Source organism: Lepidochelys kempii, chromosome 6 (genome assembly GCF_965140285.1).
Source record: "Lepidochelys kempii isolate rLepKem1 chromosome 6, rLepKem1.hap1, whole genome shotgun sequence".
NCBI lineage: Eukaryota > Metazoa > Chordata > Testudines > Cheloniidae > Lepidochelys > Lepidochelys kempii.
The window spans coordinates 43320015-43333667 of record NC_136385.1 but is presented as its reverse complement, the minus strand read 5'-3'; the positions used below and the strand labels follow the sequence as shown (position 1 = coordinate 43333667).

Sequence of the window (13653 nt, the reverse complement as noted above, 5' to 3'; positions counted from 1 at the left end):
CTCTGAATGATCTAAAAATATTAACGTTAAACACTAACAAGGCTTCATTAGTGACTTAATAATCATTAAATAGGACAAAGTATTAGGGAAGAAGATTGCCAGTAAATACTGAGCACACAAATAAAGCAGTTGATTATGCAGATAAGGCAAAACATAGATATAAAGATGTATTTGCAGCAAGATCCTACATGAAAACATGCAGTAAAATCACAATAACCAAAAGTTCTAATATTTTTATTTGATTTTTGCTTTTTAATGGAATAAATGCCAAGTAAATCATTAAAAGAAATGTCAGCCCTGTCAGTGGCAGCTGCTCTCCCTACTAAAAAGGGAGGGGAAGTGTAGGAGCGGGGCAGCTAGCAAACCCCACAGCGGTCTGCGAAGTCACTAGTGGGAAAACAACAAAGGCCTTTCCATGCAACTAGCACAGATGTGCCCATAGCCAAACTGTCAGGAACAGTTAAGATGACAGCTACTCACAGTTCATTATTTCCTTCTCACAGGTCACTGGGTGACAAGCTGGGTCACCATGCTTTGTCGGCTGCTATAGTCCTCCCTCCACAACCCCTATTCAATTTAAATAAAGGTAAGCTGCTCAAGTTGATATACTAATGTAAACAAATATGTCCTAATGCTTGGAAAGCATGAGACTTCAACATTTATTGTACCTTTGTACCATGTTTAGTGTGATTTGTAACATTTAATCTGAGTGATGAACAGAAAATTGAATTTGGATATCTACCTGATACAGAGACCAGAATTTTGTCAGGATGCAACTAAAGCATGTAATGAAAGCTAATTTGTCACCAATTCAAAGCTTTAACCTTTACAACATTTACATGGCATATAAATCATAAATAATTGACTTGAATTTCAGTGAAAAGATGTTTTTCCCATAAAAGAGCAAAACAAGAATTTTTAACAAATAAAATTAAAGGAGAGTGATTAAAATGAACAAATATAGGATTTTTAAAATGCAAAAAACATAGTTTAGGATTGTTTATAAAGTACGGCATGTGGAAATATTTTTTGTTTATGTCCATTGCGCACACACACAAAAATATCTAGTATGTTTCAATTTCATTCTCCTTAAAACCTTTTCATCTGTCATCATGTAGTAAACATATTCTACAAAACAGAGATAGATAGACCTATGTTTTGACCACTTGGAATTTACCAGTTGTTGAAGAATCAAATATTTTATTAACTATTACAAACAATTCTACCAATCCATAGCTGTGGCATTGATGGGAGTGGGAGAATAATGCCTTAGGGCTATTCCTCAGTAATTTTTCCTAGGCTAATAAATCTTGAAAAAATCTAATCTCTGAACCTGGCTGGATGATTGAGCAGACCTCTCTCTTTTAGGACAAGAGCCTACTAAGTGTTGAGTACTCTGGCTGAGATCCAAGAAAGCACTCCAGCATGTGCTGGTGCTGAAGTGCTTTGCTGGAGTGCTCAGAAACTGTCAGGACTAAGTTCTAGATGTACAATTTTGTAGTTATAGATTGAGGAGTGACTCAGTAAGACCAAGTCCAGAAAAACATTGAAGCATGTGATTAACTTTAAACATGTGACTAGTCCCATTTAATATCAATGGAACTATTCACATGCTTAAGTGCTTTGCTGGGTTAGGATTTAAGCATAAAGTTCACTGAAATTGCCTTGCCTCCCTCTCTCTCCTGATCCATTCTTCCTGACTCTTTGTGTTCCTTTCCCCTATATTGTGGCTTCATATAGGTATATTATGATAAGAATAGCATCTGTAATGCCAACTGAAGGTTACACTACCTCACTAAGGAATTATTGTATCAGGGAAAGAATGTGACCTCCAGATTTTAAAAATATGGAATGATGATTTTAAGTGAACTGATCTCCCTCTGTGGGGAATTTCATCTGCTAGTGATGATGAGATAAAAGCCACTGCTTTCTTTTTTCTGTTTGGGCCTGTGACAGGATATACCAACCCTGCACTGGGCCAACGGGGACAGACAAATCATTGTGGGCCCAGGAGGCCACATCCCCTTTCCCCTGGTGTGCATGTTCCAGGTGGAAGAGACAGATAAAAGGAAAGAGCCCAGCCTAGCTGGGGCTGGCTGCGGAGGAGGAAGTACGTGTATTGCAGGTTTCTCCAGAGGGGCCGGTGATGCTCCAAGCAACAGAGCCCATGGATTCAGACTATGTTACGGGCAACTCGCTGACTGCAGAGACTGATGGGGACGCCAAGCCGCCGCCAGCCAAAGAGATGCCCAGGACGCAACTTATGGTAAGAAGTGACCCAGGGGCTGTAGTAGAAGCCGATGCCTAAATCCTTAGCGGGGAAGTCCCCAGCTTCACAGGGCCCTGGGTCAGAACCCATTGGAACAGAAGGGGCCGTGTTCCCGTACCACATCCCAGAGACCACTCGGAGTGGCCGCTGTTTGCTCTCAGTCCCAGCCTGGGGGGATCAGGGACCACAGGCTGATAACTGTTCTGCCCTGCTCCAGAGGCTGATTGCCCAATTGCTACTGTCTGCCACAGCCAGGAGGTTTAGCGGTTATAGACTGTTTGTTTGGCCTGCCCTGCCCAGAGAGCCAGAACCCCAACTGCAACTGCCTGCCCCAGCCAAGAGGCTCAGGGGCTACAGACTAATTGTTTGCCTTGCCCCACTCAGGGGCTATGCACTGATTGCTGTTCTGTCTTACCTAGATGGCCAGAACCCCAACTACTACTGCCTGCCATAGCCAGAAGGCTTAGGGCTATCGACTAATTGTTTGCCCAGCCTTGCCCGGGTGCTGCAGGCTGACCACTGTTCCATCCTACCCAGAGGGCCAGAACTCCAACTGTTGTTGTTGGCCCCAGCCCGGAGACTCAGGGGGCTACTGACTGTTTGTTTGCTTGGCCCTGCCAGGGGTCTGGAGCCTACTGTACTTCAATTACCTGATCTAAGAGGGAATCCTGACAACTAGGTGGTGGAGTGTATCAACCTCACATTGGGCCAACCGGGCCCTCCATCACAGGACCATATTACATGATCTCATGGGGCAAGTAATAGCACACTGATTCGAGGATGGCACTCAGGTTTTTGTGGTGGCTTCTGTTCAGTTTGGTGTGAAGATAAGGACATTTTTGAGCCATTTTTACTTTAACCTGTGAATCCTAACCTTAATCCAGTAGGAAAGAGGATGCCATCCTAATTTCCTATCTGGATTTTGACATCTTCTAGAGAACAGTCCTAATCTTAGTGCAAACCTGACAAACTTAAGTTCCCCATTACCTGATATTAAATCAAATCCCTAAGAACATGTACATAACACAATTCACAGGTATCCCATATGAACAGACATCAGGGATTCTCTGAGCTAGTTTATTGGAGACCTACTGATGTAGACCATGTTTTTGAGCTTACAAAAAGCCTGAAATTGTTTAATTTAAATACTCCTCCTCATTTTACTTGTGAAATTTCCCACACTAAAATGCTTAATATGCTATATGTCAGCTAATACATCTATCTCTGACACCACTGGTTCAAAGGAGGACATTCCCTGCTAGATTTTGAACCAATGGGGAACTAATTATAGCTTCTCCCATTGCAATTCTCCTGTTGAAGACTGGACAAGATTCAAAGAGAATCTTTGACTTTACTTTTTTCATTCTAAAATTCTTATGTGTTAAAGTTGAAATGTAGATACATAAAATAGTAAAATACTAAAATACTTAATTTTTATATTACACAAAATAATATATACTGAATCTGCTGTAGATAATTCAAGAGACAAGGTGGGCGAGGTAATATCTTTAATTGGACCAACTTCTGTTGGTGACAGAGACATGCTTTCGAGCTCTCTAACCAACAGAAGTTGGTCCAATAAAGGTGTTATCTCACCCATCTTGTCTCTCTAATATCCTGAGGCCAATACAGCTACAATTATACTATGGATCATTCCAGTTAGATATTGACATAATACTTGTTTTTCTATACCTCTAGAAATACCAAATTTCAATATATGTAGTACACAAACTCCCATTGATTTTGCTTAAAAAGGGGTTTCCTTAGTGAGATTCATAATGGCACTATATTGACTTCAAAAGAAGCATTAACATTATCCCAATAACTGTTCACTTTGGACCCAGTCCTTCAGTGTGCTGAGTGACTTCAACTTCCACTGCAGGACTGATCATTCATCATTATAACCTTTCAAGAACTTACACACAAGAAAGTGAATGGTAGCAACTCTGAATATTTGGCTTCAAATATACAGCTAATATTCTTTTTGACAATGGCTATTTTATTCAATACTTTGCAATATCAGTGATATGAAAGGACATAGAAACCATTATAGAACTAGTTATCTAAAATTATTTGTCAGGATTTTCAATTATACAGCATTCTTTCATTACAATTAAGTATTGGGAGTGTGCTATAACTTGCCCCATGACCTTTATCATATTGTAAATATTTTTTTTTTAAATATACTACCAGGATTTAGAACTGATTCCAGCAAATTATGGTTCAGATTTCAACTCAATTCTGTAGTGCCAGACATAACATTCAAAATGAGGAGTAATGCATACTGTTAACTAGTTAGTATTTTATATTAACAAAAACTTGTACTCATGAAGTATCCAATTCAGCAAACCATTTGAGTGTATGTCATTAGGACTTAATTATGTCTTTAAAACTAGGCATGTGCTTAGGTGCTATATCAGCTCAGAGCCCAATATTAGAATCTAATTAGTCATGGAAAATTCCAAGCCAAGTAAGTATAACCTATTTTATAGCTCAATGAAAACAATAAAATGTTGCACAGTACAGTGATTGTGAGATGCCACCCAAAACTATGGGTGTCAGACATTTACTTTTCTTTCAGCCTTATATCTTGCCATTTTCCCTACTCAAGGCTTATAGTATCACCTGTCTTGTCATGTTTTTCTAAATATAATAATGTGCAACACACATACTACCATAGCATTATCCCAACATATACTGTTGTTATGACATAATATGGTAGCTTTCTTGGAAAAGGTCACAACTTTATTACAGGTTGTCTTAAAAGTAAACCACAAAAGGACCAGTCAATTTTACACAACAGTGTCTATAAATCCTAAACATGCCCCCAAATGCTTCTCTCTGATGACATTATTATCATGGCAGATTCCCACATTAAGGGTGAGCTCTACCTGCCCCAATTAAAGCCACCCAAATGACAGTTGTTCTGTCAATATGAGGCTATACTCACGGCCCACTTTGTGGCAACCTACACATATGAAAATTAATCTGTTTCCCAGCTCCCTGAGAAATATCATTTAGTGATAACAGCTCTGAACTACAATCATCCTGAAAGTAATTTCACCTTAAAGTACAAAACTATGAAGAGGAAATATTTACCAACATAATAGAGTTTTTTATTTCCTGCAGTCACACACAGCTATCCCTTTTGGTCAAGCCAATAGCTGACAAAACCCAAACTCAGGTGGGGCTGGGTGGCTCACTAAATAGGCAGGATCCAAAACCTGCTGGTCACCAGCTGAACAGTTTATGAAGGGGAGTGACAAACCCCAGAATGTGCTAACTTAAATTGCTGGGCCCATTCCTAAAGAAAAACTTCTACAGAAATTTGCCTAAATAAGAACTTCAGGCCTGACATGTAGATAAGGTTTCTACAAAAAAACTATTCTATGCATACTTTATTCATTTGTGTGGCTTCCCTTCTCCCCATTACATAAATAGATCTCAATAGGCTATTTTACTGCTATACAAGCACAGTATAGCTTTCACAATCACAAAATATATATTTATTAAATAAAATATCTTACATTTATACAGCATTTGTCTTCTGGAAAGATACTCAACATGTTTTACAAACTATAACTAGGTGGAATGCTGCAGATATTTAATACTCTGCAGCAATACTATATCACAGATTGGGACCAAAAAAAGCAGAGGAAGAGAATATAGAGGATTTGCTATGTTTGATAAGGAAGGTGACCTAAACATTTTATCAACTAGTATTGTTCCCACTTAAACATTTTAGTCCAGAATGTTATTGACTATAAAATAATATTGTTACAAATTAAAGATATTAGTATGTGTTTTACTTCTTACTACAAAAGACCACAACTCAATAAGACACTCCAGCATGCATAAATCCCATGGGAATTAAGGAGATTCATAAAGTTAAGAACACGCTATCTTGATTACAAGGATACATTTCTGAATCAAAGCCTGTGTTCTGTCAGAGCTGCTCTTTAGCCTCCAGATCATTTTACTTACAGTAAAGTTGTAAAAATACCCCAAAGCATGTAAATTCGTAGTTAGTACACTTTATTCTTAACTTTTCCCATTGTGCTTAGGTCATGTGGCACATATCATAACATGCAATGTAACATAATATATGGTAACTCTGTAACATCACACAATAACTTAAGACCTTAGGAATATATACTCTAAGATTTGTAGAAAATAAATAAATGATGTTATGTTAGGCTTACCTTTGCATTTCAAAATATTTTTGAAAGAGCCAGTGTAGCCTGTATTAGCTGATTTGGAGCTCTTACATTTTATCTTTTAAATACAATAGCATTAACGATTGTTAACTTTAAAGCTTGGCTGAACATAATTATTCATGGATTTTGCTAAAACTCTTCAGTGCTTTGATGAGCTGTATAATTACTAGGTAGTATTAGAACTAATATAGTACATTATTCCCAGAAATACTGGCTATAAAACAGCACTTTCCCGAAATAAAATCAAAGCATTAATCAATGGCAATTCATCTATGTGCAATATTTCCTGGAAAGGAAGAAGTTTAAAGGTATCTTCAATAATCTGAATACCCCAGTATTTGGAGTTATTTGTATTATATTATTACCATTATTTTATTATTATTAATTAGTTGGGACAATTTCTACTACTAAGGTAATTTTTAAACTTATATTATTGATCTGATGCTGTAAATCTTACTATAACTTCAAGGTTCACATGCTATATGAAAAAAAATAGCTGCTAAAATTCAATATTGAATTTTGATTGAAAAAAATACCATGAATGTCTACTAGACTGGTCTTCTGAATGATAGGCCAATCATTTTTAATATTTTGCTCTAAAATAATTCAACATGATTGCCCACAAAGAGGATAATCCATCAAATATAAATTTAAGAAAAGGAAGTATTTTTGTGTTAATTATAGAAGCTTGAAGCTGCTACTATACTTTCCCTCTGTAATTTCAAATTACTAAAAAGATTACTTTTTAGATATAGCTTTAACCAAAATATAGTCTTAGGCTATGGACCCAATGTGCTTTGCCATGCTGCAGCTCAGCCTGAATTTCCGGTTTATAATGAAACATTTATTATGTAACCCTAAAAGTCTAGTGGCACAAACCATGTCACATAACATCAATAGAAGTCATATTACTTTGAGTTCTGTGAGGTTTATGGATAGGATTTAAAAGTAAATTCTTCAATTACTATCAAACTGGGTGTACACATCAATCTTTATGCACATAAATGTCACCCCTTTTCATTAATTTTGGTCAAAAATCCATGTTTGCTTACAAGCCAGAGGGCTTCTGAGATATTTCAATAATATCCAGGAAATCAATCTTACATGAAACTGAAGGAAAACATCTAATGTCATTGAACAATAAATATCAGTTCTGTCAGTGGCTTACCTTTGAGCTGAGGCCTTAGGATGTTTCTCTTCTAGTTTCCTCACCAGTGCGACTGTCAGCTGCATAGTCTCCCTTAGGGGACCTGCAGGCATTAAATGGGCGTCCAAAGGACCTGAAAGTTGTTTCTGATTGGGATTGTTGACATTTTTTTGCAGAACCTAAAAAATGAAATACAATCATGAAATTTATATATTGTTAATTAAAACAGCATGTAGCTACTTTTTCAAGTAAGTACTTTTTTAGTTGATCAACAGAAAATGTTGAAATCCAAATAACTATGTCAAGATTTATCAAGAAACAGAAATCTAAGGAAGCAGTGATTTTTTTTAAAACTTCTTTCAAATATACAGAATGTGCAATTTCAACAAATTGTCACTCAATAAAATAAACGAGGCTCAAACTGTACAAGGTTTGGAACAAAAAAAAGTTGCATTCATTAAAATCTTGCCCATAGTAAATGTTTTTGTCTAACATTTTTAAATTAACAAAAGCAAATAAGTTTATTTATTTAAACAAATACAGATGGTAGAGGTTAACTTCTCTCTTTTAAAAATGTATTTTTGAAAAGACTGTCTCTGACCTGCCTCTGGCTTGGTACAGTGACCTCTTCTGCTGAGCTGCTCTCTATCTCCTGATGAGCTGTAGACCAGGCCCCATGGTGGATCTGGTGTTCCATCTGGGTCACCTCCTCTCTTACATTTAGCTCCTCTAGGTAGGTCAGGACAAACTCAGGGTAAGCCTGTAGGAAAGGACAAAGGCAGAAGAGTGACAAACAGTAACATTAGGGTATATCAGCAGAATTACAACAAACTACACACCAGGAATTGTGGGAAGAGTGGTTGATATAGGCAATGTCACAAAAGTTACTGCATATAAATAACTTTGTATTTCATGAAGTTTTCCTAATTCAATTTACATAATGACTTTTACAGATGTACCACAGTGAAAATACACTATGTAAAGACTAAGGAGTAATTTAAGAATATGAACTGACAGTTTTTAAGACTGAAACACCCACATAAATGGAATAAAGTTTTTCTTATTACTCTCTGTTAAAACGAATATTGTATCCCTATCTTTAAGTAATTATATGTAATTAAATATGAGCATGATATTTAGCTAGCCTCTGAAGTATAAGATATTAGCAGAATGCCACTTCTCAAAAAGGCATGAACCCAAACATGTTTTACCATCTCAGATGGGAAAAAAAGCTCTTTGAGTTGTGAAATGACTACATTTTATTTTTTAACCAACAATAAAATTCAGTTGCCAACTATTGACCTTGCTAGCCTATCAAGTTAGCTAAGACCATAGAGGGGGAGGGATAGCTCAATGGTTTGAGCATTGGCCTGCTAAAGCCAGGGTTGTGAGTTCAATCCTTGAGGGAGCCATTTAGGGATCTGGGGCAAAAATTGGGGATTGGTCCTGCTTTGAGCAGGGGGTTGGATTAGATGACCTCCTGAGGTACCTTCCAACCCTGAGATTCTATGAAGATGTTCCAGGTGAAATTATCATATCCTAGCAATAACACCCTATTTCCTTTGAGCAGGAAGGGACATCTGCATTCTCAGCCACTTAACCAACATCAAAATCACCATATCTTCCATCAAGGTAACATGATTAGCCTCATTTTCTTAGCCCAGGCTGCGAAGTGATTGCATTGTCACTCCTCAGAAGCTACTTCAGCCTAAGTAGCTTTCAAAGGGTCATAGATGGCCATGGTGAAAGAGGCTGGATTATGCCTAAATGAAAGTATTTCTTGCTTACAGTCATTATGGAGAATGTGGGGAAATTATGTATTTTTATGAAAAATATGCATGGCTCAGTTTACCCACTCACTTTTGAATTATGACCTATTAGAACTGATGGAATCAATTTATCCTCTGGGACAGGGGAATAAGAGATGGATGTTGATCACAATAGACGAGTCTTGGTTGATATGAATGAACTAGCAAGCACTGTCAACATGAATGGTATTACCTTGGAAATTCAATGGAAGACCAACAACCAGACATTAACTTTTAATGACTACCAGCCATTGGAGGCAGAACATGTGAAAGCAGTAGATGACAAAGGTGTGGGAAAACTGTAAGAATGCTGTTGCCCAGTGCAGAGGGAGAGATGGAATCCTGGATGCTTTGGGCCAAAGAGGCAGGCAACACTGCCAATATGGACACATCTATAAATTCTGCTTTTTATTCTAATCTGAGGACCATACACACTGAATGTCAGTTGATTAACGAAAGACGGCTTCTTTTGAAAAGGCTGTCCTATGTCATTGCAAAACATGTGCTGGTTGCATAGCTCTCAAGAGGGGTAAGTTCCCAACTGGAGGGTTATAATCTTTTGGACCAGCTGAAGGCGCCATGGTGAAAAATAGCAGCGCGGAAGACAGTGATCCAGTCTCATGGCAGTCGAGCCGCGGAGCCCTTTGTAAAAAGTGGAGGCCTAGGGTTTAGCTTTAATGATGTAGCCTCCCAGAGACACTTTGTAAAGGTTAGAGGCATAGCATTTCCTGTGGATCTTTGACAGCCACAAATGAACTTTACAGCTTTATGATCACTTTTACTATTTTTTCATGGAAAAATATTCAAACACTAATTAAGTACTAGACTTCAAAACTGCAAATATGAAATATTTTTTTTAAAAAAATACACTCCTTCTCATTAATAGTTCTGTGGGCATCGTCTGCTAAACACACACTAGAAGATAGTGATTGCTGTTATTAGTGTATTTCATAAACACAAGGGCAAACATTCCACTGGGTAGCTCTTGAGTCCAGTCCATCTAATCTATCTATTTCATTTATAAAGCACCTATTGCTATTGTATTTTAGCACTCTTTCTAAACAATATTCTGCAACGCCAATTCTGTAGATTACCCATGGATATTAATGAAATTTCGGAGCCCAAATGGAAAACAGAACATAAGGGCTGCCATGCAGATCTGAGAGAACTTTTTTGTTCCACATATTCTGAGATCACTTGATAATGTTAACATTACAATAGCTGCTGATAATATTACCAATTTTAGTAGATGCATCTAATGATAAAGTTCAATATTTTGTGCCTTAGTTGTAGTGTCTTGCTTTTCAGTTAGTTTACAATCAATCTTTCTTCATCTGTGAGGATTTTTTTCTTCTGAACTCACTGTATTTTGAAGTAAACTTCTCAAACAGAAAAAGCAATACAATAAGTGGCTTTCATTTTCTGAGGAACAGATTAGATTTTTTTCTGCTGTCAATAATATTGAGTCTCGCTAGTTGTGTATCTAGAATTTGATGCAGCACACTCACTTGTTTATTCACAGTTTATCACTGTCGTTAACTCAGATCTGATATACTACACTAGATCTCCCATAAAAATTTCAAAAGTGCTTAAGTGAGTTAAGAGCCTAAGTCCCATTGACTCCCACATGTCTAAATCACTTTTGAAAATGTTACCCATAGGCTTTAATGTGTTTCACTTTTAGGATTAAATTTGCTGTAAGTGCACAATATTCATGATGATGCCAGTGACAGGCATAAATGCACAATCCATAACAAAGTATGGCTATTAAAGAGCACAGTTAGCATTTATTGATTTCTAGAAGTAGTTGAAATCTGATTTCTACCCTTGTTTATAAGGAGATCAAACTTGAAGTTATTTTTCAGGTAAAGTTTCTATTGATTTAAATCAGAGTGAAGAGTATAGAAATTGGCCCATTGTGAGTAAGGGCAATAATTACAGTTTTGAAGATAATATTTAGGGAAGAAACCCAAAAAGTTAATTTATCCTCAATGCATAACACTAAGGTGTTTGAGAGGTTAACTTGTACTGTACTTTACAGCAATGATATTGTCAAGAGACTGGAAAGAGATTATATCAGTGTCAGATTAGGAATAAGCACTTTATACTACAGCATTTGATCATTTTATAGCATTGTCTATAAAAGTTTACATAGTACAGAACACAATTATATTTAAGCAGTATAAATAATAGATTGTAAATTATTTACAAATTTAATTAATCAGTGAATAGCAGATATTAATTCCAAAGAAAGTGGTTTCCCTTTCAATATGAATGTGTCACATGCCATTACATTGTATTATGCCATTTTACTGTGTCAGTTCTTGTTGGCTGACACATGCTGCAACTTAAAACATGACACTGCAGATAAAGTGAATGTGCTAGGAAATATATAGAAAAATACACCATTTGGGGATTAGAACTACTAATTGTTAGCACCCACTTCTCAGTGAGTCAAGCACAGGCCAGAATTGAACAGAAATGTTCTGTTGTCAGCAGTTAAGTAGTAGAAATTTTGGAAGTCAATATTATATAGAGAGTACACAAAGGGTTTTAAAAAGCCAGCAGATGAAAAATCACTATGCATAATGAAAAAGGATGAAGTGCTGTACTCAGCAGGTAAAGAAAGAGAGAACCCTTCTACTGTCTCTCCATTCTGTCAGTCGATCAGGGTTGTGTGAACAGTAGTATCTAATCATTCCGATGGAATGTCCATATGAGTGGGAGGAAAATGGAAGGCTGGTCCCAGGCAGACAATGCTAGTGACAGGCCTGCTATTGATTTCCTGGTGGACTGAGTATTCTATTATTTTCTGTAAGTTGGCAGATTTTAACACTGTACATTTTCCTAACATTTCAGTGCATATTTTCAGAAGATTCACGGCACATTCAAGAGCCACTGAAACTTTTTAGGTCCTGGTAAAGTACAGTTCAATTAATCTTTGCAAAAGGCACTGGACATCACCCCACCTAAGCCACTAGTGGTATACAGCCCATTATTTGAGTTGGAAGGGCAAGGAGGGGAGAAGACAGTGAATGTTAGCCAAATACTACTGTCCATGAATCCCTAATGCCCACACATATGAATTGACCTAAAATATATCAGAATTCATTCATTTAAGCTGCAGTGTGAGGACATTCATCTTCACCCATACAAAATAAAGAGTCTCTTTGTCAACACTATGCACTGAAGGCCATTGCACTCATGTTGCCCACATTAACACTGTCATTCAGAGACTTGATGTGACTGCGGTCACTAAAAAGGAACTTCTTGACAGCAAATATACTCAGAGAAATATATTCCTATTCCACCAGTAATGTATTTGAAGAGTGGTGTTTCCTTTACCTGTTAGAGAGTAAGCACAACAGCCAGCAGCCCATTGTATTTACAAAAAGGACAATCACGAGTGTAAGTGGGTTGGTATTTTTAATGTCATCATCTTCAGGTTTTAGTTTGTTGGTTGATTTTATTTTTTAAGAAGTGGGCTTTGTCTGGCTATATCGAAAGAGGGACAGGAGACACCTGATATGGTTTTAATCAGGTAACAACTTTATTATTAGGTGTCTGGGACTACCCAGCAGATAAAAGTGGACAGTGCAGGTAACTCCATGATCATTCACTAACTACCTGGGCGCTTCTGCTAGCCCCCTCTTTTTCCACCCAGGGTCCCCGGCCAACCTGTTGCTGAGACCTTCACCCAAGGCCTTCCACAGCTCAATGGCACATCTGCAAATTCAGAAACAAAAGTCAGACTTTCCCTGCTTGGCCAACTCTTGCCCTCCCCAGGGAGAGTCTTGGAATGCAGGCAGGAAAGAGGTCTCTCAGAGGAGACACCGATTGATGCAGGGAGGCTGAGGCAAGGTGAGTCCCTTTGCTGAGACCTTATTATTTCCCCCTTGAATAAGGGTTACGGTGGGCTATAAGAAAGGGGGTTGGCTCCCTGCTGTGCCGGTCATAGGATACCTGAATACCTCCTCCCCCCCTCCCCGACTTCCATTCCGCTCTTTTAACAACCACTTCTTTTAAGGTGTTTTAAGACCTTTACCAAGCCATTTATCCAGTCGTTGCAGCCCTTCCCTATGGAGTCCCTGCACTGGGCAGCCGCCCCCACACTAATGAGTTGTGACATCATAGCCTAACTCCCTTCCCTACTCACCATTACAAAGCCCTCCCTGAACCTGCTGTGGGGAAAGCAAAAAGAAACAAAAACCC

At 37.8% G+C, this 13653-nt stretch overlaps 1 protein-coding gene across 3 annotated transcripts in view; it reads right to left on the bottom strand.

Annotated features, from left to right (window-relative positions):
• The window catches only part of DCDC1 (doublecortin domain containing 1), a 420018-nt gene that overhangs the window by 150783 nt on the left and 255582 nt on the right, over positions 1 to 13653 (bottom strand). For all 3 annotated transcript variants that reach the window (XM_073347762.2, XM_073347767.2, XM_073347768.1), the window contains exons 18-19: positions 8235 to 8393; positions 7655 to 7812 (exon numbers count right to left, since the gene is read on the bottom strand). In XM_073347762.2, coding sequence (XP_073203863.1) covers positions 7655 to 7812; positions 8235 to 8393 — 317 coding nt within the window. The remainder of the gene's footprint in view (positions 1 to 7654; positions 7813 to 8234; positions 8394 to 13653) is intronic.